This window comes from Tauraco erythrolophus, chromosome 1 (genome assembly GCF_009769465.1).
Source record: "Tauraco erythrolophus isolate bTauEry1 chromosome 1, bTauEry1.pri, whole genome shotgun sequence".
NCBI classification, from domain to species: domain Eukaryota; kingdom Metazoa; phylum Chordata; class Aves; order Musophagiformes; family Musophagidae; genus Tauraco; species Tauraco erythrolophus.
In genome coordinates this window covers 135,599,144-135,626,661 of record NC_141465.1, presented here as the reverse complement: position 1 = coordinate 135,626,661, position 27,518 = coordinate 135,599,144, and the positions used below count along the sequence as shown (strand labels likewise).

Sequence of the window (27,518 nt, the reverse complement as noted above, 5' to 3'; positions counted from 1 at the left end):
GACCTTCAAATCTATGTCGTAACGCTGGTTGGGTCGTGTTAATGAAACAAGGTGGAATTATTTTTGCTCCTGGACTAGCTAGCTACACGTTTTAAGCCCCTAAGTTTTCCTTGTGAATGACATGGATTTCTGGTATAACCCTGTTTGTTGGAAAGCTCTCAGGAAAGGGTAGGAAAAACGAGCTCTTCAAATAATGTCGATCAAATCGTTCTTGTTCCTGTTGTGCTGTTGTGTTTTACATGGCAGATTTTGTCTTATGTTTTCAATTGGAGAGAAGGAAAGATTAATCATTTTTTATATCACCTCCAGCAGATTGCCTTTGGATTTTTCCCAGTTATTTCAACTACCTACCTCATCCAAAGCTTTCCGAGCCTTTCTTTAATTTGCAAGTTATCCTTGAATTTGAATAGTTAAACAGCAGCAGGAATAAAGGAAGAAGTATAGGTTTATGTTCTGATCACCTTTAAAGGAAAATCAGGAATAATTGACCAGGAGTGACTTGGGGACCGCATCGTTCCATAAAAAATGTAATGGAGAGTAATGAAATGATGATGAGAGTATTATTCGGATGCAAAAAACAATGGCATTAATATTTAGTTTCCTGACCATTTGTTTTTTTTTTCAGTGCGTGGACCAGTTGACAAGGATCCAAGCTGAATTACAAGAGACAGTAAAAGATTTAGCTAAAGGCAAAAAGAAATATTTTGAGACGGAACAGATGGCGCAAGCAGTGCGGGAGAAAGCTGATATCGAGGCCAAGTATGTTTTTATAAGAGCACATGTACGAATAATCGCGTGCGTGAGGAGCACATTTGTCCTTGTGGTGGTTTTTACACTTGCCAGTATTTTAGAAGAAAGGTAATTGCGTGCAGTGAGCTGGGGCCAGTTGTTTTCTTTCTACTCAAACAGGTTTTTGTAGCTGTTCCAAGCATGCTGGTGCTGTGAGAGTCAGGTGTATCCCATCTAGGACATGGACCAGTTGGAGAGGGTCCAGAGGAGGGCCACGAAGATGATAAGAGGGCTGGAGCACCTTTCCTATGAGGACAGGCTGAAAGAGTTGGGGCTGTTCAGCCTGGAGAAGAGGAGGCTCCGGGGTGACCTTATAGCGGTCTTCCAGTACCTCAAGGGGGCCTACAAGAAAGATGGGGAGAGGCTGTTCAGGAGGGCCTGTTGCGATAGGACAAGGGGTAATGGTTTTAAAATAGAGGGAGGTAGATTCAGGTTGGATATTAGGAAAAAATTTTTTACCATGAGAGTTGTAGAACACTGGAACAGGTTGCCCAGAGAGGTGGTGGATGCTCCATCCCTGGAGACGTTCAAGGCCAGGTTGGACGAGGCCCTGGGCAACCTGATCTAGTTGGAGATATCCCTGTTCCTTGCAGGGGGGTTGGACTAGATGACCTTTGAAGGTCCCTTCCAGCCCTAACCATTCTATCATTCTATGATTCTATGATCTAGGCTGGCTTCTTCAGGAAGGAAGTTCAGCTAACTGCTTTAATTCCACTTTTTCAAAGGACAGTGTGTGAGCTGGCACTCTTTTTAATATTTAAGACTACTTCCTTTTCTCTCCGATTTGGTATCAGCCCATTGGATGCCGTTTTCCGTTTTCGAAGAGAAATTTTTGAGGCTTTAGGTTTTGATGCTCCTTGACATCCTAAAGAAAGAGGTTGGTTTCCTTCCTTTCAGGAAAGCGAGTAGCTCACATCTTTTCTGTTTGGAGTTCGACCTGTCTTATGGGAGCGTACCTCACCCTTTTTTGTGAATTTATTTAGTTTTTATCTATTTTTAGAAATTACTCAGAATTGTTCTCAGGGAATAAAAAGAAATTATGGTTTCATTGGAGAATTTTTCGGTCTTTTCTGTTGAGGGCTGGAGAATGAAAAGAAGAACTTTAATAAGATTACCTATAGTACCTGAAGAAAGTAAGAAAACACAAAGAAACAAACAAAAGAAATAACTGAAAACTTGAGCTTGGGAATTTTGAGACAGAATTATACTGCAGTATTGTTCAGATTTAAATAGCTCTTTACTTGATTTTGGTTTTTTATTTACTTTATACCACTGTCTTTCAAATAGCTAATAAAGTGCTTCTCTAATTTCTCTTTCATGAATCCAAATATGAAAATCAAACCACTTCTACTTTTAAAAATATGTGTGTGTACACGGGTGCTCCTCCAGCTGACTGGAATATAATTACTAATGATTTTGCACTAATATTCCTTCAGCTGACCAGTAGTTCAAATTTAGAGCACTTTGTGTCCGGAGGGCAAACTCAAAACCCATCAAACACCAAAATAACTCGAGTTGCAGCCGCCACCCAGTTTCCCTTTCATGATCTATTTAAATGTTGTTCCAAAATCAGGGTAAGCTGTGCAAAAGATTTCTGAACGTGCAGTGAAGATACTGCACTGATAAGAGGACCCGGGCAACTACAGACCGGTCAGCCTCACCTCTGTGCCTGGCAAGGTCATGGAGCAGATTCTCCTGGGAACCATGCTAAGGCACATGGAGAGCAAGGAGGTGGTGGGTGACAGCCAACATGGCTTCACCAAAGGCAGATCGTGCCTGACCAACTTGGTGGCCTTTTACGATGGGGTGACAGCATCGGTGGCCAAGGGTCGACCAATGGATGTCATCTACCTGGACTTGTGCAAAGCTTTTGACACTGTCCCGCATGACATTCTTCTCTCTAAATTAGAGAGTCATGGGTTTGATGGATGGACCACTCGGTGGATAAGGAATTGGCTCAATGGCCGCACTCAGAGAGTAGTGGTCAACGGCTCAATGTCCAAGTGGAGACCGGTCACAAGTGGCGTCCCTCAGGGGTCCGTGTTGGGCCCGGCCCTCTTCAACATCTTTGTCGGTGACGTGGACAGTGGCATGGAGTGCACCCTCAGCAAGTTCGCCGATGACACCAAGCTGTGTGGTGCCGTCGACACGCTGGAAGGGAGGGATGCCATCCAGAGGGACCTTGACAGGCTGGAGAGGTGGGCCCGTACCAACCTCATGAAGTTTAACCAGGCCAAATGCAAGGTCCTACATCTGGGTCGTGGCAATCCCAGGCATAAATACAGACTGGGTGGTGATTGGATCGAGAGCAGCCCTGAGGAGAAGGACTTGGGAGTACTGGTGGACGAGAAGCTCAATATGAGCCGGCAATGTGCTCTTGCGGCCCAGAAGGCCAACCGCGTCCTGGGCTGCATCAAGAGGAGCGTGGCCAGCAGGTCGAGGGAGGTGATTCTCCCCCTCTACTCTGCCCTTGTGAGACCTCACTTGGAGTACTGCGTCCAGTTCTGGAGTCCCCAACATAAGAAGGACATGGACCAGTTGGAGAGGGTCCAGAGGAGGGCCACGAAGATGATAAGAGGGCTGGAGCACCTTTCCTATGAGGACAGGCTGAAAGAGTTGGGGCTGTTCAGCCTGGAGAAGAGGAGGCTCCGGGGTGACCTTATAGCGGTCTTCCAGTACCTCAAGGGGGCCTACAGGAAAGATGGGGAGAGGCTGTTCAGGAGGGCCAGTTATGATAGGACAAGGGGTAATGGTTTTAAAATAGAGGGAGGTAGGTTCAGGTTCGATATTAGGAAAAAATTTTTTACTATGAGAGTGGTAGAACACTGGAACAGGTTGCCCAGAGAGGTGGTGGATGCTCCATCCCTGGAGACGTTCAAGGCCAGGTTGGACAAGGCCCTGAGCAACCTGATCTAGTTGGAGATATCCCTGTTCCTTGCAGGGGGGTTGGACTAGATGACCTTTGAAGGTCCCTTCCAGCCCTAACCATTCTATGATTCTATGATTCTATACTGTTGATGGTAGCTCGGTGTTCTTTGTAACTTCTCCTTGATCCTTAAGCTTTACTTAAAACTACACAAATAAATATTGAGGCATTAAAAATTGTTTTTTGCAGAAAAAAGGCATTAAAAAAGTTTTGCAGAAGTGAAACGCGGTGACCTGTTTATCCTGTACTTTTGTAGAAGGGATGTAAGCCAGTGATGTCTTCTGTTGATTTCTGTTTCAGGTCCAAACTTAGTCTTTTTCAGTCAAGAATAAGCTTGCAGAAGGCAAGTGTAAAGGTGAGTATAAGAAAAACTTAACGTTTTGCTGCTAATTTCGTGAGTCATATGCCCAAAAACTTGTCTGGAATCTAGAGATGACTGACGTTTCAGAAGTTGTGTTGTTAGAATGAGTGATGAGATAAGAGCACTCTTTTGGCAGTCGGAGTGCAGAATTGCATATGACTAAATTTACAAGGTAATTTTTGCTAGTGGGAGTTGTAAGTGTTTTTTGAAGACCACACATGAAATTGTAACTGCAGGAGATAAAAATACATTAGGAATCCCCTGACCGTTAACAAAACTGTTGAGCTATTAATCCCTTGAAGTTTTGACTATATTAATATGTTCATCTGGATGTAAATTTGCTATTAATACATGTTTGGTCATTTAACTTCTCCTTAGTACCTATCTTTTAACTTCCATTTCTCATTGTAGTTAAAAGCACGACGATCCGAGTGTAATTCCAAGGCTATCCATGCAAGGAATGACTACCTTCTCACTTTAGCAGCTGCTAATGCACACCAGGATCGCTATTATCAAACAGACTTAGTAAACATTATGAAGGTAAGGAAGCTGATTTATGTCTGGGAGTTGGGAAGTGTGACAATCTGGGAAGCAAAATGAACGAGGTACAAAATCTTGAGTTGCTTTGCGACAGCAGTGTTGACTTTTCCAAGATGTTGCAACAGATGAGAGGGCAGTAGGTAGATCCTGCAATATTTTGCAGGATACTTGGTACCAATTATCAGGCCTCAAAGCTAAGCAGTCACCTTTCTTTTTCTTCATTCACTTTTTTCCTGAAAAACTCACTTGGATAAAGGAATCAAGTTTGTAAAACTAAGACCTGTATTTTCCTGTTGTAGTCAACCTTAAGTAAGGTGGAGATGTAGTTCTTCAGTAGCATATACCATAATCCTTTCTTTGTATCCAATTATCTGATCAGAACATTTATTTAAGGTATGTTTAGGGAAATATAACCAGTAACTATCTTGGTTTGAAACTGTGAATTTTAGAGAATCAGCGTTGCTGCTCTCGCACGTGGCAGCTTGCCAAGGCAAGCCGAGAGGAGACACTGGAACTCCTAGGAAATGGCATACTTGAAAAGTCCAAATATGATTGCTCACAGGTTGTGGGGTTTTTTGTATCATCCTAGAATTACTTACATGTACACTATTCCTTAGAATTAAGTAGTTAGGGATAAATTGCAAAATCTGTAAAATCAGATGTTTAAACCTAATTCCTGCTTTACGTAGTTTCGTTTTGTATATTGATGTTTTCCAAGTTGGTTTAAATTTGCTCTCTACAAACTATCTCCAGGTGATGCAATCAGGCACGGCAACTTAGAAATCTGTAATTTGCATTTAGAAGTCCTTTATTGAAGAACTGCCACTGCCTTAGAACAAATCACTGTATTATCAGTATGCTTTTGCATACTGGGGGAAAAAAAAATACTGAAAAGCAGGGAACCGAGGCAAAATTTGAGAGCACCGAACGAGGCCTCCGAGGGATTCTGTGCAACTCCATTAGATCTTGACTAAGTTAACCACTCCTCCAGCGATACGTGTGTGCCTTTTGGAGTAAATCACAGCCAGTGTCTTAAATTTGTTGCTCTGCTGAATATCTCACTGCCTGGAAGGCTAAATCAAATCTGGGTATCTCAGAGGCAATTCAGGGCTGATAGTCCTGGAGGCACCAACCCTGTCTTTGCTTTATATGTGTGTGTAGCTGTGCTCTTCTGTTAGTAAAACAGGAATATGTGTGCTGACTAAATGTTTAGTACAGGGAAATGGTTATAAAGTAAGTATTTCCTTAGAATACTGGAGATAAACTGATTAATTGATGCTTACATAAGATAATGCCATACTTACATGCGTGGTTGGCTGTCATCAGTTAATGCTCTTACCTGGAAGTAATGCCAGAAGTGAATGTGATATGTTCACAACAAAACAAACAAAAAAGACATTTGAACTAAGAAAAAAAAAAAAGAGCAGATAGCCCAGGTAAAATTGTGGCTGGCTCTGGTGGGGTCGTGGCTGCTCTCGTCTCGGGGCATTGCAACAGGATCTTTGCAAAGGGATTCTCCTTTCTGCTGTACGTCTGGCTGGGTTTGGTGGGTGTTGCAGACTGAGCACATAGTGTGCTGGACAGGATCTTCATCTCCTTGAGTTTCCGTGGCCAGTTGTGCCTTTTGGATGGGGTGGGCTTTCTGTACTGTGACGTTAGAGACCTGCAGATACCCGAGGATATAAAATAATATAATACAGTGGAAAACAAAGTCGTGCTGGTGCCGTTCCTCTGCATGTGCGCTGTTGTCCATAGATGGTCTATGGGCAAGGGCTCCAGTTGCTGAAGTCACTGCTGGTCTGGTCCAACAGAAGAAGGACATGGAGCTGCTGGAGCGGGTCCAGAGGAGGCCACGGAGAGGATCTGAGGACTGGAGCACCTCTGCTCTGGAGACAGGCTGGGAGAGTTGGGGCTGTTCAGCCTGGAGAAGAGAAGGCTCCGGGGAGATCTTCCAGCACCTTCCAGTACCTAAAGGGGCTACAGGAAAGATGGAGAGGGGCTTTGGACAAGGGTGTGTAGTGACAGGACACGGGGCAATGGCTTTAAACTGGAAGAGGGGAGATTTTGATGAGATCTGAGGAAGAAATTCTCCCCTCTGAGGGTGCTGAGGCACTGGCACAGGTTGCCCAGAGAAGCTGTGGCTGCCCCATCCCTGGCAGTGTTCAAGGCCAGGTTGGATGAGGCTTTGGGCAACCTGGTGTAGTGGAGGGTGTCCCTGCCCATGGCAGGGGGGTTGGAACTGGATGATCTTTGAGGTCCCTTCCAACCAAACCATTCTCTGATTCTGTGGTTGTTTCTATACCCAGTTACTGGGCTCCCCTTATTCAGTCCTTTCATTTGTAGAACTTGTTTTCAGGCTTTTTATAAGTCAACCTTTTCCTGATGTGACAATCTCTCTATGCAACCTGTTCTTCTATATAAATAATTGTAGTCAGTTCTTTCATCGAGCCAAATTACTTTGGGAGGATAGGACAACTTTACAGGGTTCTTTTTTTGTGCATCTCTCAGATGTTTATAGTAGTTGATTCTCCTCGTCTGATAAACAACTGTATTCTTAATGCAGAACTGTAAATTGGGGTTTTTTGCACTGTTGTTCATGAGCAAAAATACGTGGGAGAACACCCGCACGTCCTTGCAACAGGGTCTTTCATTGGAGCAAGGGAGGGAATGGACCAAAGGCAAGATCTTGGATTTAAATGGTTCGAAGAAGTGGGGAAAACCCCCAGGAAACTCAAGTGTAATGTATCGCTGGGCTCCAGCTGCATTCATCCAGGAGCTCTAATGTAAATTCACATATAAAACTGCTTCCATATAAACAACAGTGTGTAATCGTAGAATCATAGAATCGTGGAATGGTTTGGGTTGGAAGGGGCCTTCAAAGATGATGTAGTTCCAACCCCCTGCCATGGGCAGGGACACCTTCCACTACACCAGGTTGCTCAAAGCCTCATCCAGCCTGGCCTGGAACACTGCCAGGGATGGGGCAGCCACAGCTTCTCTGGGCAACCTGTTCCAGTGCCTCACCACCCTCAGTGTAAAAAATTTCTTCCTTAGATCCAACCTAAATCTCCCCTCTTTCAGTTTAAAGCCATTGCCCCATGTCCTGTCACTCCACAGCCTTGTCCAAAGCATCTCTCCAGCTTTCTTGTAGCCCCTTTAGGCACTGGAAGGTGCTGGAAGGTCTCCCTGGAGCCTTCTCTTCTCCAGGCTGAACAACCCCAACTCTCCCAGCCTGTCTCCAGAGCAGAGGTGCTCCAGCCCTTGCATCATCTCCGTGGCCTCCTCTGGCCCCACTCCAGCAGCTCCATGTCCTTCTTGTGCTGGGGACTCCAGAGCTGAACACAGTATTCCAGGTGGGAAACTCTGGTGCTAAAACCCTCATCGGTGCCAACAGAAAGCAACAAGCGTGTCTCAACGTTTGGAAAGGGCTCCAGGAGGGGCCCTGGGAATTCCAGATGAAGAAATCCGCCTTCCCTAGCAGGCTGGCCGATAAAACAAGCGGGGCGATGAACGGAGTCAGTTCACAGGCGGATAGATGTGCTACGGTGGGAACAAGCAATGGGATTTTTTGAAGAGGGAAAACGTCCTTCAGAACAGATCTTGAAGGAGTCGGTGAGCCTGGGGAGAAGGGTGATTCATCTGATTGAATGTCTCCAGTTTGCCAGGAGCTCTCACCAGACTTCCCACTCAGTCTCTGCTTACGTAAAAGAGTGACGTTGCTCCAGGTAGGGCGGAGAGGCTTTTCTCATGGATTAATGGCTGATGAAGAGATAGGGAAGATGTGGGATTAAAGTAAACGCTTGGGATTTACAAGGGAAGGAGATTTGCTGGCAGGGTCCTGCTTTCTCTCTTACCTGTCTCCTCCTGAACCTTGCTGAGAAAATGATTATTTTATTGAGCGTAACGATTTAACGTAAACAATCCGGAGCAGGAACTGAAGAGAGAGGTGATGATTTGAAGGGGAAGAATCGTTCAGTATAAGCAAATGGAAAGCTTGCTTCCAGGAAATGTAGCAAGAACTTGACAATTTTGGTTGACCAGGCAAGAAAATAACACATGAAATGAATGTTAAAAAGAGAAAAGCACTCAGGGAGAAAATAGCTGCCTTGCAGACCTCTGAATAGCCATCAGCATTTATGAAAAAGCTACTAGAACTGGAAAATGCAGCGAAGGCTAAAGAAATGAAGACTTTATGTATTAAATGTTTCATATGTAACATAACTAGGAAAAGAGGTATTTTGAAAGGACCTTAAACACCTTTTGAGGCAGCACAGTTCTTGTTTTAATAGGTTGGGTGGCCGTGTGACCCAACGTAATACAGTTGTAGTGTCTCAACTAAACATGTTCGTTTATGCATTGAGATTAACATTTTAAAAATGTGCCTTTTATCTTCATTTTAGTAGGTCTTTAGATATTGCTGTAGTGGTGGCCACCTTGCTGTCTTTAAGTAGTTCTGTATTTAGCTGCCATTGAGCTTATACATCATGGAATGATTTGGGTTGGAAGAGGCCTTCCAGATCATCTACTTCCAACCCCCCTGCCATGGGCAGGGACACCCTCCACTACACCAGGTTGCCCAAAGCCTCATCCAACCTGGCCTTGAACACTGCCAGGGATGGGGCAGCCACAGCTTCTCTGGGCAACCTGTGCCAGTGCCTCACCACCCTCAGTGTAAAAAATTTCTTCCTTAGATCCAATCTAAATCTCCCCTCTTTCAGTTTAAAGCCATTGCCCCTTGTCCTGTCACTACATACCCTTGCAAAAAGTCCCTCTCCAGCTTTCTTGTAGGCCCCCTTTAGGTACTGGAAGACTGCAATAAGGTCATCTTCTGTTTGAACTCTGCAAGGCTGTCCACATACCTAAATCACGTTAAGTTTCTCCTCCAACTGTTCAGATTGTATCTGTCTTGCAGCACTTTTAGAGTTACTGCCTTCTTGCAAATACTCAGCTTCTTTTATTGGATCTCTCTTGACCAAGAGTCTCAAAGACAGAACTAAGCATTCCTGAAAAATTCACTTCTCAGACCAGTTGCCCCACTTGGAAGCAAACTGGAAGACTTGACTTATGTAAAGAGCAAGTTGGGATTTTTGAGTGGAATCAGCAGCACCTCAAACCTCATAGGACTTACTCAGTTATTTAGGATCTGCTCTTTCAGGATGAGTTCTGCAAACTGGTGATTATCTCCACTGGTGTAGACCAGGTGAGACTCCTGCAACCTTCACCATCTCTACAGTGAGATACGACTGCAGGGCCAGTTTCATGAGTTTGTTTGAAATCAGGTTCATTACCTCACCTTTTCGTCACGACAACTGTTTTGGTACGTGGCGGATATGTACATTTTAAATTGTTTTCAGGCTGGTTTTCAGGGTTATTCAGTAACCTGCAGATAAATCCTTTATCTAAATGGTACTTCAGAATGTTACTTGTTTAATATATTAACCTTCAGACTTGAAAAACAAACTGCCCCACCTCCCCTGCCTTCAAAATCTCCCTACTCCTCAGCTAAAGTATCAGTTTTATGATTAGAAATAATGTGGAAAGTGGAATAAAAGTAATTTTCTTATTATTTGTATCCATTGTGTAGAAGAGTTGTTTTAAGTGGCATTTAGGTACAGAACGATGGCTGCTTGGTACTGCTCCTTTGCAGCTCATCAGTATGGATCTCACTAAAGAGTTGAAATTTTCCATGTTTCTCTAGTTAAGTTACCTAGAGATGATAAAAACTTTAAAAATGGAAAAAGCTGTGAAAAAATTTCAGCTCATCCTCGGATGTATTACTGTGCAAGAAAGTAAAGCCTGTGCTTTACTTTCACATTTCAGAGACTGTTCCTGTTTGCATCCATCATGAACAATTTCTTTGTAGGTTTTAGTTTTAAGGGAATTATTGTTTCCAGAGTGAGAATTGTACTAAAGGCTTTCACACACATTTAACCAAGTTGTAATTTTATAGTTGTGCCCTCAGTTTTAGAGTGCCCAGCTGTCAGGAACTCCGTTGCTACACGCGTCCCTTGACTCCTACTTAGTGAAGAGGGCGAGACACTGATGTTTGTTATGGGATGTGTACATCAAAGGTTGGTTGTGGCATCCTGTGTGAGTTGAACTGGATGCAGACAGGTCCCATCGATGCATACCTCGACTTGCCGACAGCCTGGACAGCAGCCCAGACAGCAGTGTTCATATCTTTGTCGATGATCTGGAGGAGCAGATTGAGCACGTCCTCCGTAAGTTTACAGATGACACCAAGTTGGGTGGCAGTGTTGATCTGCTGGAGGGCAGGAAAGCTCTGCAGAGGGATCTGCACAGGCTGGATCAGTGGGCTGAGGCCAACTGTACGAGGTTCAACAAGGCCAAGTGCCAGGTCCTCCACTTGGGTCACCACAGCCCCATGCAACGCTACTGGCTTGGGGAAGAGCAGCTGGAAAGGTGCCCAGTGGAAGAGGACCTGGGGGTGGTGGTCAACAGCGGCTGAACATGAGCCAGCAGTTTGCCCAGGTGGCCAAGAAGGCCACCAGCATCCGGGCTTGTACCAGCCATAGTGTGGCCAGCAGGACTGGGAAGGGATCGTCCCGCTGTGCTCAGCACTGGTGAGACCACATCTCAAATCATGTGTTCAGCTTTGGGTCCCTCACTATAAGAAGGACATGGAGGTGCTGGAGCGTGTCCAGAGAAGGGCAACGGAGCTGGTGAAGGGTCTGGAGCACACGTGTGATGGGGAGCGGCTGAGGGCACTGGGGGTGTTCAGCCTGGAGAGAAGGAGGCTGAGGGGAGACCTTGCTCTCTGCAACTGCCTGAGAGGAGGTTGTAGCGAGGTGGGGTCGGGCTCTTCTCCCAAGCAACAATCGACAGGATGAGAGAAAACAGCCTCAGGTTGCACCAGGGGAAGCTTAGGTTGGATATGAGGAGAAACATCTTCCCCAAAAGGGTCATGGAGCATTGGAACAGGCTGCCCAGGGAAGTGGTGGAGTCACCATCGCTGGAGGCATTGAAAAGCCGTGTAGCTGTGGTGCTGAGGGCCGTGGTTTAGTGGTGGACTTGGCAGTGTCAGGTTAACCATTAGACTTGATCTTCAAAGTCTCTTCCAACCTTAACAATTTCGTGATTCTGGGTTCATCGGTGGTTTCTGAGCAATAAAATCCAATAAAAGTTGATACCCTTGTTCAGAGAAAGGAGGGGTGGGGATATTTCTGCAGTAACAGGGCTGGTTTCTGCTGACACAAGGTATTTGAGAAACTTGTTGGCAAAGCATAATGCATGTTGGGCAGGGACACCTGAGGTTCAAAAGCTGCCAGTGTTGGTGTTATTCCCTGTATCTGACTCAGAAATGCTCTTGGACTGTCCTGTGACAGATGAATCACAAATATACAGCGTGACCTTGTTTAATTTTCTGTAACAGGCAACAAATCCACGTTTTTATGAGCAGGATTCCTGCTGACATGGGGCTTCTGTTAATTTACAGTAGTTTAGAATAAGTTACTGCAGTTTGCAAGATTTTTATGCAAAGAAGAAAAAAATATTTGCTCTACTGTGTTTGTAACTGTGAAAGCCATCACAAAGAAACCTGAGATGCTCAGAAACAAAATTAAAAAATGCTTCCAGCATTTTTGAAAGAATTGAGAATGATTTCTACAGTGCCGTGCTAGTTTATCAGTTACACCAGTAAAAGAGAAGCAAAACCATTCTGGATCTCCCTTTAGATAAAATAGAAATCCTATTGCTTTTTTTCTCTCTCTGTCCTTTTTGCCCAGAATTTACATCTGGATATACCGAAGTTGTGCAGTTGTGCTGCAGACCTGAGCTCTGCATTTCAATCTCTGTAGTCCAATTAAAAAAAAAAAAAAAATAAATTAAAAAAAAAAAAAACAACACAACATAGACTAAAGCATTTGCCTGCCTGGTGCTCAGCCTTCTGCAGAAGTTTAAACCGAGGTCAGGAGGAAGTGGAAGATGATGGTTGAAGTAAATTCAGGGCTGTTTTGATACCTGTCTTTTTAAAAACTTGATTATCGCCGCGTTTTGGTTTTTAGCGCTCCACTCTTAACTCCTCTGTAAGTTCCTCTTATGAGCCACCTCCGAATATGACTTTATAAAGCAACTGATAACGAGGAAATGTTGCTCTAAAAGAAAAAAGGAGGTGTCATGAACATTTTAAATAGTTCTTGGGTTTTTTTTAATAGAAAGAGAGAACTAAAACTTCAGTTGATTTCCAAGTCTAGACTTTTATCCGTGACATGAGCATCAGCTCATCGTTCCGTTACAGCCTGTGGCAGGTGGGTGCACGTTTGGGCATGAGAGCTGTGGGGCTCAGGACTGTCTCACTTGAGCTCCACACGAGCCAAGGTCTTCGACACAGCGTAAAATATTTTAAGGAAGTATTTTATTTTATTTCTCTGCTATGTTTTGAAAATCTGCTGCTCTCAGGGGTTTCCCTTTTATTGCTCGAATTTCAAAGTTGAAATCTTTAAGGAAAATCTGCCTGAAGATTTCAAAGGTATTTTATAGAGCTAAGTCATCAGTGGAGCTTCATGGTTGATGCCAAACGTACAGTCACCTTTGCAGCTAAACACTCTTTAAGGATCCTGAGTGGTGTCATGGAGTATAATAAAAAAAATATTAAAAAAAAAAAAAAGAAACCTCACCAAACAATTGGCAGTCAGCCTGGAGAAGAGAAGGCTCCGGGGTGATCTTATAGCAACTTTCCAGTACCTAAAGGGGGCCTACAGGAAAGCTGGAGAGGGGCTTTTTACAAGGGCATGGAGTGATAGGACACGGGGCAATGGATTTAAACTGAAAGAGGGGAGATTTAAATTAGATCTAAGGAAGAAATTCTTCCCTCTGAGGGTGCTGAGGCACTGGCACAGGTTGCCCAGAGAAGCTGTGGCTGCCCCATCCCTGGCAGTGTTCAAGGCCAGGTTGGATGAGGCTTTGGGCAACCTGGTGTAGTGGAGGGCATCCCTGCCCGTGGCAAGGGGGTTGGAACTGGATGGTCTTTAACGTCCCTTCCAACCCAAACCATTCCATGATTCTCTGATTCTATCTCAGTGTTGGGGAGCTGCTTACAGATAGGGATGCATTTTTGATGAGCCATGAAGAATTCTCGATAAGGAAGCCAACAGCAGCAGCAGGTGTTTCTAAATGAAGCTCTCTGCTTTTTTAAAAACTCTGTTTCAAATCATACCTAGTGTGGTCTTCAGTGTTTGAGGAGGAATAGTGTCAGAAGTGATGGACTTTGCTGTTTTTTTGTCTTTGTTGTTTCAGTAAGGTTTTTTATGTTGTGGTAAGAATCAGTTATCTTTTCTGGGTTTTTTTGCTGTACTTTCCAGTTTGCTTGCCATGCGGAAGTGCCGCGGGATAATTTGGCTCTTGTTCTTGATCAGAGTTCTCGTGGTGATAGGGCAGGTTTAAATAGAAACTTCATGTTGCGTCATTGCCCTGGAACAGATCCTTCCTTACGCGTGGGTGATGGTGCCGAGACACGTTACAACATTGCTTTTTTTAATTTGGGAGATCAGTTTTGAAAATTACAGGCGATCTTTACCTTTTTCACATCTTTGCCTGTTTTTAAGCACTGTCTTAAAGGGCCCTGGGAGAGGAAACGATCTGTCTGGCTTCTGAGGAACGAGCTGGCAGTCATGAGGATTAACATGAGTAGTGGTTGAGCCATTCCAAGGGAAAACCAAGAGTGAGGATAGTACCTGCAGCACATGGTGAAGAAGGAGACGCTCAGAAAACTGATTTTGCTCAGCCTAAGAGAAAAAATCATAGAATCATAGAATCACAGAATCAGAGAACGGTTTGGGTTGGAAGAGACCTCAAAGATGGGGAGAGGCTGTTCAGGAGGGCCTGTTGTGATAGGACAAGGGGTAATGGTTTTAAAATAGAGGGAGGTAGATTCAGGTTGGATATTAGGAAAAAATTTTTTACCATGAGAGTTGTAGAACACTGGAACAGGTTGCCCAGAGAGGTGGTGGATGCTCCATCCCTGGAGACGTTCAAGGCCAGGTTGGACAAGGCCCTGAGCAACCTGATCTAGTTGGAGATATCCCTGTTCCTTGCAGGGGGGTTGGACTAGATGACCTTTGAAGGTCCCTTCCAGCCCTAACCATTCTATGATTCTATGAAGATCATCCAGTTCCAACCCCCCTGCCATGGGCAGGGACACCTTCCACTACACCAGGTTGCCCAAAGCCTCATCCAACCTGGCCTTGAACACTTCCAGGGATGGGGCAGCCACAGCTTCTCTGGGCAACCTGTTCCAGTGCCTCAGCACCCTCAGAGGGAAGAATTTCTTCCTTATATCTGATCTAAATCTCCCCTCTTTCAGTTTAAATCCATTGCCCCGTGTCCTATCACTACACACCCTTGTAAAAAGTCCCTCTCCAGCTTTCCTGTAGGCCCCCTTTAGGCACTGGAAAGCTGCTATAAGATCACCCCGGAGCCTTCTCTTCTCCAGGCTGAACAGCCCCAACTCTCTCAGCCTGGAAATGGAAATACAAAGTCTTAATGTCTACAACTACCTAGTGGGGAGTGTATGAAGAACACTGAGCCAGGCTTTTTTTAAAAAAAATGATGGCATGGTGGGCAGGGAACAAATTGGAACACAATAAATTCTGGTTAAATGTATGGAAAAAGTTTTGCCATGAAGGTGGTCAAACAGAAACAGGTTCAGGGAGAAACGTCCCACCTTGGAGACATTGAAAACCTGACCAGACACCACCTTGAGCAACCCGATCTCTTTGGCCCTCCTTTGAGCAGAGGTTGGACCGATATCTCTCTTTCAACCTAAATTATTCTGTGATTCTGTCAATATTACGAAGATCCTGCTTGGGAACCCCTAACTTCCAATTTCTGTTCTTTTTTTTTTCTGCCGTTAACTGGAATAATTGCATGAGGCAACAGTGCTCAAATATTCGTGTTTCTATGAACTCTGGTTTTTCTTTATTGGCATTGTTGGGAGGTTTTGTGAAGCTGAGCGGACATCTGTGTTTTCAGCATATTCATCCACCACTTTTACTGAACACTTTCACAGATTATTTAAAACAAAATGTAAATACAGCCTCCAAACGGGACTTCCACAACTGAAATTCAGCTGAAGCTGGCAGTGTTTATAAAAACGACCCGAGATTGAGGATTTGGTATCAGTTAATAATTTGATTTATGCCCAGAAATTACCAGGATGTGTATGGCAAACGGTTCTTTCCTCTGGTGACTCTATTTGACTTGAAAAGTAAGTTGACTTGTTGGCTGAAGGTCTTAAATAATCTCAGGAATGTTTTCCTGGCAATGGCTGGCCAGTGTGTGTCCTGGGTAAATAAAAGGTTAACTGGGTAAATAAAAGGTTAACTGGGTAAATAAAAGGTTAACGTTTGCATGGATGCTTATCTCTGTAGACTCCAGAACAAACAGAACCAACGTTATCGCCGTCAGAAATCATTCCACATGCTCATTATTGTTTTCTGCTTTTCAGAGTGATTTAGAAGCACCCAGGGAATTCTTTTTCTAACATGCAGATTCTGTCCTGAATGAAAAAACAGCATTAAGATAAAATAATTTTGAAGTCGCTAGAGGTTTCCATTTTCTTCCATAAATCTTTTATTAATTCAGCACAAGCTCTTCTGTTAAGATCCTGCAATACTCCCTTGAAAATGTAGAGGGAATTTGTGTAAGTGAAAGAAGTATTGTTTCTCTTCCCGGTCTTGTCAGCTGCAAGCCACAAATATTTGGTGATTCCAATTAAGCCGGCCGTGGATTGCGTTATCGACAGTATCCGATGGGCACAGGAGCTGTGCTTTGCAGACAGTCGATGAGTGCGTGTCTCTTTCTCATCTTCCTCCCTCTGAAGGGAGGATGAGTGAAGGGAGGCTTCACAGTAGTTGACACCACACCGTTTTCATAGAATCATAGAATGGCACAGGCTGGAAGGGACCTCAGAGATCATCTAATCCAACCTCCCTGTCATGGGCAGGGACGCCTCTCAACTAGACCAGGCTACTCAAGGCTCCGTCCGACCTGGCCTTGAACACCTCCAGGGAGGGGGCAGCCACAACCTCTCTGGGCAATTTATTCCAAAGTCTCACCACCCTCGTACTGAAGAATTTCTTCCTAAGATCTAATCTAAATCTGTTCTCCTTCAACTTAAACCCATTTCCCCTTGTCCTATCAGTGGACACTCTTGTAAAAAGTCCCTCCCCAGCCTTCCTGTAGGTTCCCTTCAGGTATTGGAAGGCAGCTATTAGGTCCCCCCAAAGTCTTCTCTTTTCAAGGCTGAACAATCCCAGCTCCTGCAACCTGTCCTTGTAGCAGAGGTGCTCCAGCCCCTGGATCATCTTTGTGGCCCTCCTCTGAACACGTTCCAACAGATCTATGTCTCTCTTATGGTGGGGACACCAGAACTGGACGCAGTATTTGAGGTGGGTCTCACAAGAGCAGAGTAAAGGGGGAGAATCACCTCTCTTGACCTGCTGCCCACGCTTCTCTTGATACATCCCAGGATGCGGTTGGCCTTCTGGGCCGCATGAGCGCACTGCCAGCTCATGTTGAGCTTCTCATCTATAAACACCCCCAAATCCTTCTCTTCAGGGCTACTCTCAACCCACTCTGTGCCCAGTTTGTATTTGTGCCTAGGATTGGCCCGACCCAGGTGAAGGACCTTGCATTTTGACTTGTTGAAGCTCATGCAGTTTGCACTGGCCCATTTCTCAAGCCTATCAGGGTCCCTCTGGATGGCATCTCTTCCCTCAAGTGAGTGCATGGCACCACACAGCTTGGTGTCATCGGCAAACTTACTGAGGGTGCACTCAGTGCCATCATCCATGTCGCTGACAAAGATGTTGAACAGCACTGGACCCAGAACAGACCCCTGAGGGACACCACTTGACACTGGTCTCCATGTAGACATTGCGCCATTGACCACAAGGTTTTCCTTTCCAAGGGCACCAGTCCGTGCGCATACGTGCACATAAAACCTCGGGGAAATTAATTCCTTTAATAAGACCCTGTTCGTGGTGTGATTATGGAGCCAGGTAAATTGTTGAGTAATTAATACAAACTTGTGCTCTCTTGTTTAGGCGGTTTCTTAAATGCTCTCCCACGTCCCCCCTGATACCCAAGTGCTGCTTTGGAGAACTTCATAGAATCAGAGAATCATAGAATGGTTTGGGTTGGAAGGGACCTCAAAGATCATCCAGTTCCAACCCCCCTGCCATGGGCAGGGACACCTTCCACTACACCAGGTTGCCCAAAGCCTCATCCAACCTGGCCTTGAACACCTCCAGGGATGGGGCAGCCACAGCTTCTCTGGGCAACCTGTGCCAGTGCCTCACCACCCTCAGAGGGAAGAATTTCTTCCTTATATCTAATCTAAATCTCCCCTCTTTCAGTTTAAATCCATTGCCCCTTGTCCTATCACTACACACCCTTGTCCAAAGCCCCTCTCCAGCTTTCCTGTAGCCCCTTTAGGTACTGGAAAGCTGCTATAAGATCACTCCGGAGCCTTCTCTTCTCCAGGCTGAACAGCCCCAACTCTCCCAGCCTGTCTCCAGAGCAGAGGTGCTCCAGCCCTCGCATCATCTCTGTGGCCTCCTCTGGACCCGCTCCAGCAGCTCCATGTCCTTCTTGTGTTGGGGACCCCAGAGCTGAAGGCAGCACTGCAGGGGGGTCTCAGGAGAGCAGAGCAGAGGGGCAGAATCCCCTCCCTCGCCCTGCTGCCCACGCTGCTCTGGATGCAGCCCAGGACACGGTTGGCTTTCTGGGCTGCCAGCGCACGGTACCGGCTCATGGTGAGCTTCTCATCAACCAGCACCCCCAAGTCCTTCTCCTCAGGGCTGCTCTCCATCCATTCTCTGCCCAGCCTGTCCTTGTGCTTGGGATTGCCCTGACCCACGTGCAGGACCTTGCCCTTGGCCTTGTTGAACTCCATGAGGTTCTCACAGGCCCATCTCTCCAGCCTGTCCAGGTCCCTCTGGATGGCATCCCTTCCCTCCAGCGTGTCCACAACACCACACAACTTGGCTGCTTCATAGTCTGAGGATGTGCTCGCTACAGTTTTAGGATTTATATTCTGTGAGTAAACATTTACAGGGAAGTGAAAAGAAGCTTCCCACCGGGAAGAGAATCACTTCTGGTGGTAATTTTGGCAAAACCACAAGCCAGGGAAGTTTAGACGGCCTTAACAGTAAGTGGAACTGCCACTAGTAGCTACGGTAGCATCTCCTATTTTCAATTCCAGATCCACCCCTCGCACCTGGGGAGATCACGTTGCTCCTCACGCCGCCTTTCCAAGCTGACTCGAGGCAGGAGAGCGGGTCGGAATCACAACTGCTGCTGTTGTGCAGGTGCAGAACGGAGCGACGGTCACGCTTGATGACAGCCAGCTCTGTCTCACTCACCTTTTAACCACGAGTCGCTTCCTTCTTTCAGCATTTGATCCAAAACTACTATTTATTTCCAAGGAGCTAAGTATTTATTTCTCCATGAGTGGGGAGTGTGTAATGTAAAGACAGGGCATAGCAAAGCCTAATATATATATATAAATCAGGGCAACCTACTGAATTATCTTAAAGCAATAATCGTTTTTCATGGGATAATAAAACTATTTCTTGATAATGCTTCTGACTTGTCAGCGAGATTGCCTTTGGCACGTTGACAGGAATAACTTTAGGAAAGGGTTCATTGCAAAAAAATGTGGTGTGATTTTACAGATGCTCGTGAAAGGTATTTCCTGTATAGGAGGTTACGTCGCCGAAGTCATGAGTGTGTTTATATGAGAAAGTCAACAGGAGACTGGTGTTGTTGGTGCAGGGAGTGCGAGCGACTCGGGAAGGAGTAAAGAGAAATAATCAGTGGTGAAAGTTGAATGTAATCCAGTAGAACAAGGAAAATGACTGGAAAGCCAAAAAAATTGAAAATCACTGCTAGGAAGAGGGCCCAAGGAAAGCGGTGTAAGGGGTAAGATGGGGAAGGAGGCGCCTAACAGGAATCTGGGCGGTCTTATTGAGAAATCTAGGTTGAGTTAGCAGAAAACTTAACACATTGTTTATTTTTTTTTACTTCTATAGATGTTATTTAGAAACCCTTTAGGATTTAGCTCAAGCTACAAGATTTTTTCCTGTCAAATGTCATAAAACTACCCGTTTTGAACAGGAAATGGAACCTTGCCATCTTGTTTCAAAGCCACGCTGTGATACAATAAGAACGGTTCCCAAAACACTGGGCTCTGCCAGAAAGCAGCCTGCATGCCTTCCATCCATTCCGCAGCGAGTGCCGAGAAATGCCCGGGCTCAGGAAGCACCTGGTGTGCGCCGGTCGGGGGGCAGGTGGGGCTGCCTCGAAAAGTTTGAACTCGAAACGTGCGACGTTCCTATTTTGGAAGTCATGGAGTCAGACATCCCGAACAGATCGCTCACTGGGTTTTGTTTGGATGAGGATTTGGTTTTTAGCAACTCCAGATTCAATTGAAGAATTGAAGACACAAGGGAAGAGATAATTCTTTTTCTTCAGTGTTTTTGTCTTCTATTTATAACCACCCAATGTTTCAGTGAATTATCTGGAATTTACATATATTTATCGTAAAATCATGGAATCATAGAATGGTTTGGGTTGGAAGGGACCTCAAAGACCATCCAGTTCCAACCCCCCTGCCATGGGCAGGGACACCTTCCACTGCACCAGGTTTCCCAAAGCCTCATCCAACCTGGCCTTGAACACTTCCAGGGATGAGGCAGCCACAGCTTCTCTGGGCAACCTGTGCCAGTGCCTCACCACCCTCAGAGGGAAGAATTTCTTCCTTAGATCCCATCGAAATCTCCCCTCTTTCAGTTTAAAGCCATTGCCCCATGTCCTGTCACTCCACACCCTTGTCCAAAGCCCCTCTCCAGCTTTCTTGTAGCCCCTTTAGGCACTGGAAGGTGCTGGAAGGTCTCCCCGGAGCCTTCTCTTCTCCAGGCTGAACAGCCCCAACTCTCCCAGCCTGTCTCCAGAGCAGAGGTGCTCCAGCCCTCGCATCATCTCCGTGGCCTCCTCTGGCCCCGCTCCAGCAGCTCCATGTCCTTCTTGTGCTGGGGACCCCAGAGCTGAAGGCAGCACTGCAGGGGGGTCTCAGGAGAGCAGAGCAGAGGGGCAGAATCCCCTCCCTCGCCCTGCTGCCCACGCTGCTCTGGATGCAGCCCAGGACACGGTTGGCTTTCTGGGCTTTCTGGGCTGCCAGAGCACGGTGCCGGCTCATGGTGAGCTTCTCATCACCCAGCACTCCCAAGTCCTTCTCTTCAGAGCTGCTCTCCATCCATTCTCCGCCCAGCCTGTCCTTGTGCTTGGGATTGCCCCGACCCTCGTGCAAGTCTGTTTTTAAAATTGAATGCGTGTGCGTAAGTTTTGTGCTGTTAAATTAAAGTGTATGCGCTATTTAAACTGTGGACTGACGGTATGTGTAAGTTGAGTGGCAATCCATGGGACTTCTCTGTATGAGAAACAAGCTGTCCTGTGCCCCCAGGGTGATTATTTAGTACCAAAGTGATAATGGAGTTGGTACTGAAAACGTTCAGATGCTCCGTTGGATGATTCAAAGCGAAATCCAAAGGTTTCTGTGAATAACTGCTGCGTCATCAAAAATGAAATATCTCGTTGTCCAGCTGTCTTGCATTTTTGGTGAAACTTAGCCAATATAGGTTGCAAATTGAAAGTGGTCATCTGGACACGTTGGAGCTAATGGCAGAGGTGAGCTGTTTCTAATCCTCTACCAAAGCCTCTAGGAATGGTAGGGCAATTTTAACAAGTGTTTTAAGCACAGTCTTGCTATAGATTTTGTTGTCTTCAAGAAACATGAAATGTGGTTTAGAAGGTGGCAAAACATGTTATGATGACCGTCTTTTGATGGACACTGTGAGGGCTGATGTAGTTGTTTGTACATCAACAGTAGGAAAATACATGTCTGAGGGACTTGGCATTTGAAAGAAGTAGAGAAATTATAAGGAGGAGATAAGATCCAAAATGGCACAAGCCCAATAAATATAAGATGGAAAATGTCAGGCTGAATTTGAAGTGTATTTAAGTCCTACAAAAAATTATTGGAAAAATGAATTCTAATCTATTATTTTTTTGCGTCTTGATGTCACCCTGGAGGGAGGCAAACGTGGTAGAGTTGTTACAGAATTGACAAGGCTTCCACAGGACGTGGCTGTCAAATTGTGAGATGCTTTTTATTCTTCTGCCTTCAAAATCCTGACTTCTCTGTTTCAACATGAGTCTGTCTGGTGACAGTGGAGGTGTTTGCTAGTATCATCTTGATGATCTTGAACGTCTCTTCCAACCAGAAGATTCTATGATTCTGTGGGTGATTGGAGGTGAGGAGGTGGTAATCGGTGGTCATAACCTGCATGGACAATTTGGTCTGTACTTTTGGCACAGCCTTTAGAAACTTTCTTGCCTTGGGATCCTTTCCTGCTGTTGAATTCTGGGCTCGTGCTTGCGAACCTTTACGGGTGCCGTGGCTCTCAGCGCACGCTCAGAAGGCCCCACCCTGGAGGTGTTCAAGGCCAGGTTGGATGAGGCTTTGAGCAACCTGGTGTAGAGAAAGGTGTCCCTGCCCATGGCAGGGGGTTGGGAACTGGATGATCTTTGAGGTCCCTTCCAACCCAAACCTTCTGTGATTCTACCACAGCGAGTTTCGGCTCCTTTCGAGAGGTCAGCAAATAGCTCCAGGGCTCCATCAGCAACTGGTGCGACTGGTATCGAAAGAGAGAGCTGTTCCTTCATGGTGAGCGGGTCTGCAGGGGAATGAACGGAGCTGATCCGTGCACCATGGGAACTAGGCCACAGAAGGGCATTAGGAGGCAAGAAGTTCCTATTTAGCATTTACAAATTGCTGGGGAGATAATTGATTGGAAAGCTGGCTGAAAAGCTCAGTCAGAGGAGGAGGAGGAGGAGGAGGGGGAATCCTGCAATATGATTTGTCTATCTACCTGCTAGTTTTCATACAGCAAAAAATAAAAAATGAAATTCCCATCTGTTCAAGTTGTCATCTGTGCTAAAAAGGCTTTATAGCTGGGATAAACCCCCTCGTTGTGGAAGGGAAGCAAATATTCCCTACCCGGAGATGAGTTAGATCTGTCATGGTGGACAGCTGACTGGCTGGAACAGTGTAGTCCAGCTGAACAAGGATATGATTTTGTAATGTTTTACGAATTATCGAAGCATTAAAGTAACTGCTTCTAGGATTTGGATGCTAATTAAGAGAAATAATATCTGGCTGGTGTATCCAGTGTTGCTCATCGTTAATGGGAAGAACCCGTTCAGTGCAGCTGGTTCACCAGAACCCTGTCTGCCGTGTGTGCGCTCGCTTCCCGCGTGGCAGCAGCGTCGTCCAGGAGCATCGAGCAGCATCCTTCAATTAGTACCTTTTAAAAATCCTAATGGATTTCAAAACCTTCAGGAAAGTTTAAATGCTTAGGTTCAAGGGCTTTACTCTCACATTACTCAAAGTTGTGGGAAAATCAGGTTTCTAGTTCAAGCTAGAGAATATTAGAAATGAAATTTTCAAACTGCTTCTATTAATCAAATTGTTCAATGTTTTGTATTAGACCTTAGATACAATGATTTAATTTAATAGATGAGAATTCAATTTAATAAAAGAGAAATTCAAAAAGATACTGAAGTCCTAAGAAAGAGATGGGTAAAATGAAGACAGCAAATCAGAGCAAGAAGAATCTTTTCTTCTAAGTAAAATCTTCACAAATATTTGTGACTATGTGTATACCCAGATAATTGAACAAGTTTTAATAGTTGATGCACTTCTGTCATGCCTTCCTCTTAATGGGCATTCATTGAGTAGGATTATTACTGCATTCAGCTCTGGGGTCCCCAACACAAGAAGGACATGGAGCTGCTGGAGCGGGGCCAGAGGAGGCCACGGAGATGATGCGAGGGCTGGAGCACCTCTGCTCTGGAGACAGGCTGGGAGAGTTGGGGCTGTTCAGCCTGGAGAAGAGAAGGCTCCGGGGAGACCTTCCAGCACCTTCCAGTGCCTAAAGGGGCTACAGGAAAGCTGGAGAGGGGCTTTGGACAAGAGTGTGTAGTGACAGGACACGGGGCAATGGCTTTGAACTGGAAGAGGGGAGATTTCGATGGGATCTAAGGAAGAAATTCTTCCCTCTGAGGGTGGTGAGGCACTGGCACAGGTTGCCCAGAGAAGCTGTGGATGCCCCATCCCTGGAGGTGTTCAAGGCCAGGTTGGATGAGGCTTTGGGCAACCTGGTGTAGTGGATGGCGTCCCTGCCCATGGCAGGGGGTTGGAACTGGATGATCTTTGAGGTTCCTTCCAACCCAACCCATTCTATCATTATAGTGCATTTTTATGGAATGCATATGCAATTCCAAGTACAAACGTCTGTATTTAAATTCTACATATCGACGTCATGTGAAGGTTCACCACAGACCTTTCTCTCCAACTGGGTCTAGAAGCCCCATTTCAAATCTTACGGGACATATCAGAGACAGTATTCGTCGGGTTATCTTTGGTGAAAGTCTCAATTTATTTCATAGCAAAGCCTCGGCATTGGAGACAGCCTGGAATGAAAGAAATTCCAAGCCTATCAGATTCTGGAGACATCTCTTCCTGTGTGTTTTAAATATTGCTTGCACTACTCTGTGTACTGTTATTGGGACATCTAAGCAGTAGTATTATGAAATAAAGTCTTTTTTTCGAAGGTTTGAGCATTAATCATAGAGTGTACAGGACTGATGAAATAAGTTTGAAAAGAAGCTTATTTTAATGCAATTATGTTCATCAAATGATGTTATGAGAGTGTAATATATTTAGGTTTTTCCCATCAGACCATGCTTAAAAAGTTATTTAATTCCAAGATAGTTTAACACCACCAGCTCCCATTTTGTTCACTTTTCTGTTGATTTTCGATACCCATCAGTGTCATGTATCAAATAGTAGAAGCTTCTAAAATACTGTCAGCTGGAGAAAATGGTACAACCCATGAAGCCATCAATACGTGTTCAGGGATACTGGTTGTAATGGGGGGGGCGGCAGTGTGCCAGGCTGTGTGTTGAGGGTGGGGGGAATCTGTGTAAAAGGGAGGAACCTTTCACAATATTTTTGATTACAAACTTCAGGCTCAAATTCTCTTTCTTCTCACCCCTGGTGCTTATAAGAATTATGTGCATAAATCGTTAGCATGGTTCCCCTGGGAATAAATGAGAGGGGACTACTAAAAGTGATAAATTGACACGTGGAATTCCGGGGCGATATTTGGGAAATACGAATTAATCTTTTATGCTGCAGTGCAGCTGCTGTACCTTTGGCATATCCCTGGGATGTTTTTTCCTTTCTTGTTCGAGATAATTTCGTTCATTGTTCTCTGATTCTCTAATTATTGCAGTAATCACAGTGCTGTGACTCTGAGCCCTTTTCCTTTTAAGAACATGTTGCTCATTTGTGTAGATTACAAAAATTGCTAAAAATACTTTCGCTTGCTTTGGTCTTTAAATTGTAGTATGACTGGTAAAGAGTATTAAGTAATCCTTTAGTAGAGTGCCTTTTCAGGAACGTGGGAGTTGCTATATGAAATATGCTCTGCCCTTTTCATACTGGCTAATTAATTGACATGTTAAGATACAATTTAAAAAAAAAAAAATAATAATTTCAGTTGGAAAATGTCTTTGTTATCCTGAAAAGACCCTTTTTTTGAAAAGGCAGTTCGCTGAATAGTTTGCTGGAAGTGGCAGGTAACTTTACACCCATGTAAAAAAAAAAAAAATGATATGGAAGTGTTAATTCCGAACGGCAATTGGGAATAGCAGCCATTGTTGGAGCAGAAAAGTTTTTATTCAATGGATTTATTTGAGGAAGTAAATGAAAAGCGCACTGGACAAAAAAATTTACTGCTCTTAACATGATAATATAGAGGTTGAATCGGCTGAACAAAAACTAAAAACAGCAATGGCAAAATCGATGGTTAAAAATGGAAAGATGCAAAAGAGAAAGTAAAAACTCATGAAGAATGCATGTCATCAGTATCTGATTTTTTTTTTCACTTTTTTATGCTTTTTATTTGCCAAGGGAGTGGTTTTCTCTATTAAGAAACACAGGATTTGGGATGAAATGCGTTTTCACATGCACGTTTGTGTCGATTTAAGGTTTCTGCTCCTTAGTCCATACTCTTGGAGAACACAGAAGATTTTGAGACTTATCCAGAAGAGCGAGTGTGTCCGAGTCAAGGATGGTTCCTCTGTAGTATGAAGGCTTATATGAGACTTGCTGATAAATCCACACCTTTAACACTGTGGAAGTCTGTAATAAGGAAAAATTTCAGGAGCGTAAGAATCCTTAAAGACCAGCAATCAGTGGCCAAAGGCTGAACGATTTAAATAGACGTTTTTCTGCGTGAAGGAAGCCAAATCTTATCGACAGGAACAGTATAAAGTGCTCCTCAGATACGAAGGTAACGTGACGGTGACAGTCTGCCATGAAGCTTTCTGCTGAGTGTTGGATTCGAGCCAGGTTTTATTTTTTCCAAGAACGAGGAAGTACGAAAGCAAAGACGATTGCACCAGTGCCATTTACTGCAAATTAGTCATGTCAGAAGAAGGATCCCCCTTGGGATTGGTTCCAGTGCTAGGAAAGAAAAAGCAAAATGGGTCCAAGAAGTCTTTGTAGGTGACATTTGAGAACTTTGGAGAAAAATAGATGTATTTCTATATCATAAAGAATCTGTTTTCATCTTCCAGGATTTTTTAAGCCTTATAAAGTCCAAGTTTTGAAGAACTGAATTTTTCCATTCGTATGACAATCTTAACATCAGAATGTTCCTACTGATTTAAGTGGAATTATTCTTGAATCCTGAAGTATTGATTTAGTGCTGTCTTCATCAGGTGACTCTCACGGCTGTCTGCCTTGTTACACAAGGAATTCTTTCCAAAGAAATAAAGAAGAATTTCCAAAGAAGGTTTCCTTCGGTGCCTGTTTTCACCTACCAGACCCTCGTCATTAAATGTGACACCTACAGGGCACTGCCATGAGATCTTTGGAGGCAAATCTAGGAAGAGTATTTCATATTTATATTAATTTTGCTTATCCTTGTTTTAAAGGGACTTTGTCTCTGGATTGGGAAGGGTGATGGGCATCTGTTGGCAGCCGTTCCGTGTTTTTCTGTGGTCAGAGTAGACTTCAGTGCACCAGCGACAACGGTTTTGTCATTTAAAAACAATGACCCTGCCTAAATTGTAAAGGAACAAAATGATGTGCAGAACAATCATCGAGTGACTAATGAGAGTGAACAAAAGAACTTGCAAACAAGCCCAAAACTATTGACACTGGAAAATACAAAGCTCTGGGGTAAGGGAAAGTGCAAAGTGTGCTTATGAGCATTGAGCGGAAAGGCCAGCAAACACAAGTCAGGGCACTTCTTGTCTTCCAGTGTTTGTTGTTCCCATGTTTGCCACGATGAAAGCTCCTTCTCTAGGTTGAGGGAGAAGAGGAAGAAACCAAGACAGGTTGTGCCACCTTTATTGATTTAAATAGACACTTCATCCGTTTTGTGGCCTTTTTCATTGTGTTCTCTTCCTACCTTTTGGTGTGCTTTTTTTACTTTCACTCTTTCCCATTATCATTCACAGAATCACAGAATGGTTTGGGTTGGAAGGGACCTCAAAGATCATCCAGTTCCAACCCCCCTGCCATGGGCAGGGACACCCTCCACTACACCAGGTTGCTCAAAGCCTCATCCAACCTGGCCTTGAACACTGCCAGGGATGGGGCAGCCACAGCTTCTCTGGGCAACCTGTGCCAGTGCCTCACCACCCTCAGAGGGAAGAATTTCTTCCTTAGATGCCATCGAAATCTCCCCTCTTCCAGTTTAAAGCCATTGCCCCGTGTCCTGTCACTACACACCGTTGTCCAAAGTC

General features: G+C 44.8%; 1 protein-coding gene across 2 annotated transcripts in view; it reads left to right on the top strand.

Moving 5' to 3' along the window:
- The window catches only part of FCHSD2 (FCH and double SH3 domains 2), a 204,058-nt gene that overhangs the window by 118,855 nt on the left and 57,685 nt on the right, over positions 1–27,518 (top strand). For both annotated transcript variants that reach the window (XM_086615149.1, XM_086615141.1), the window contains exons 6-8: positions 626–759; positions 4,016–4,070; positions 4,488–4,616. In XM_086615149.1, coding sequence (XP_086471275.1) covers positions 626–759; positions 4,016–4,070; positions 4,488–4,616 — 318 coding nt within the window. The remainder of the gene's footprint in view (positions 1–625; positions 760–4,015; positions 4,071–4,487; positions 4,617–27,518) is intronic.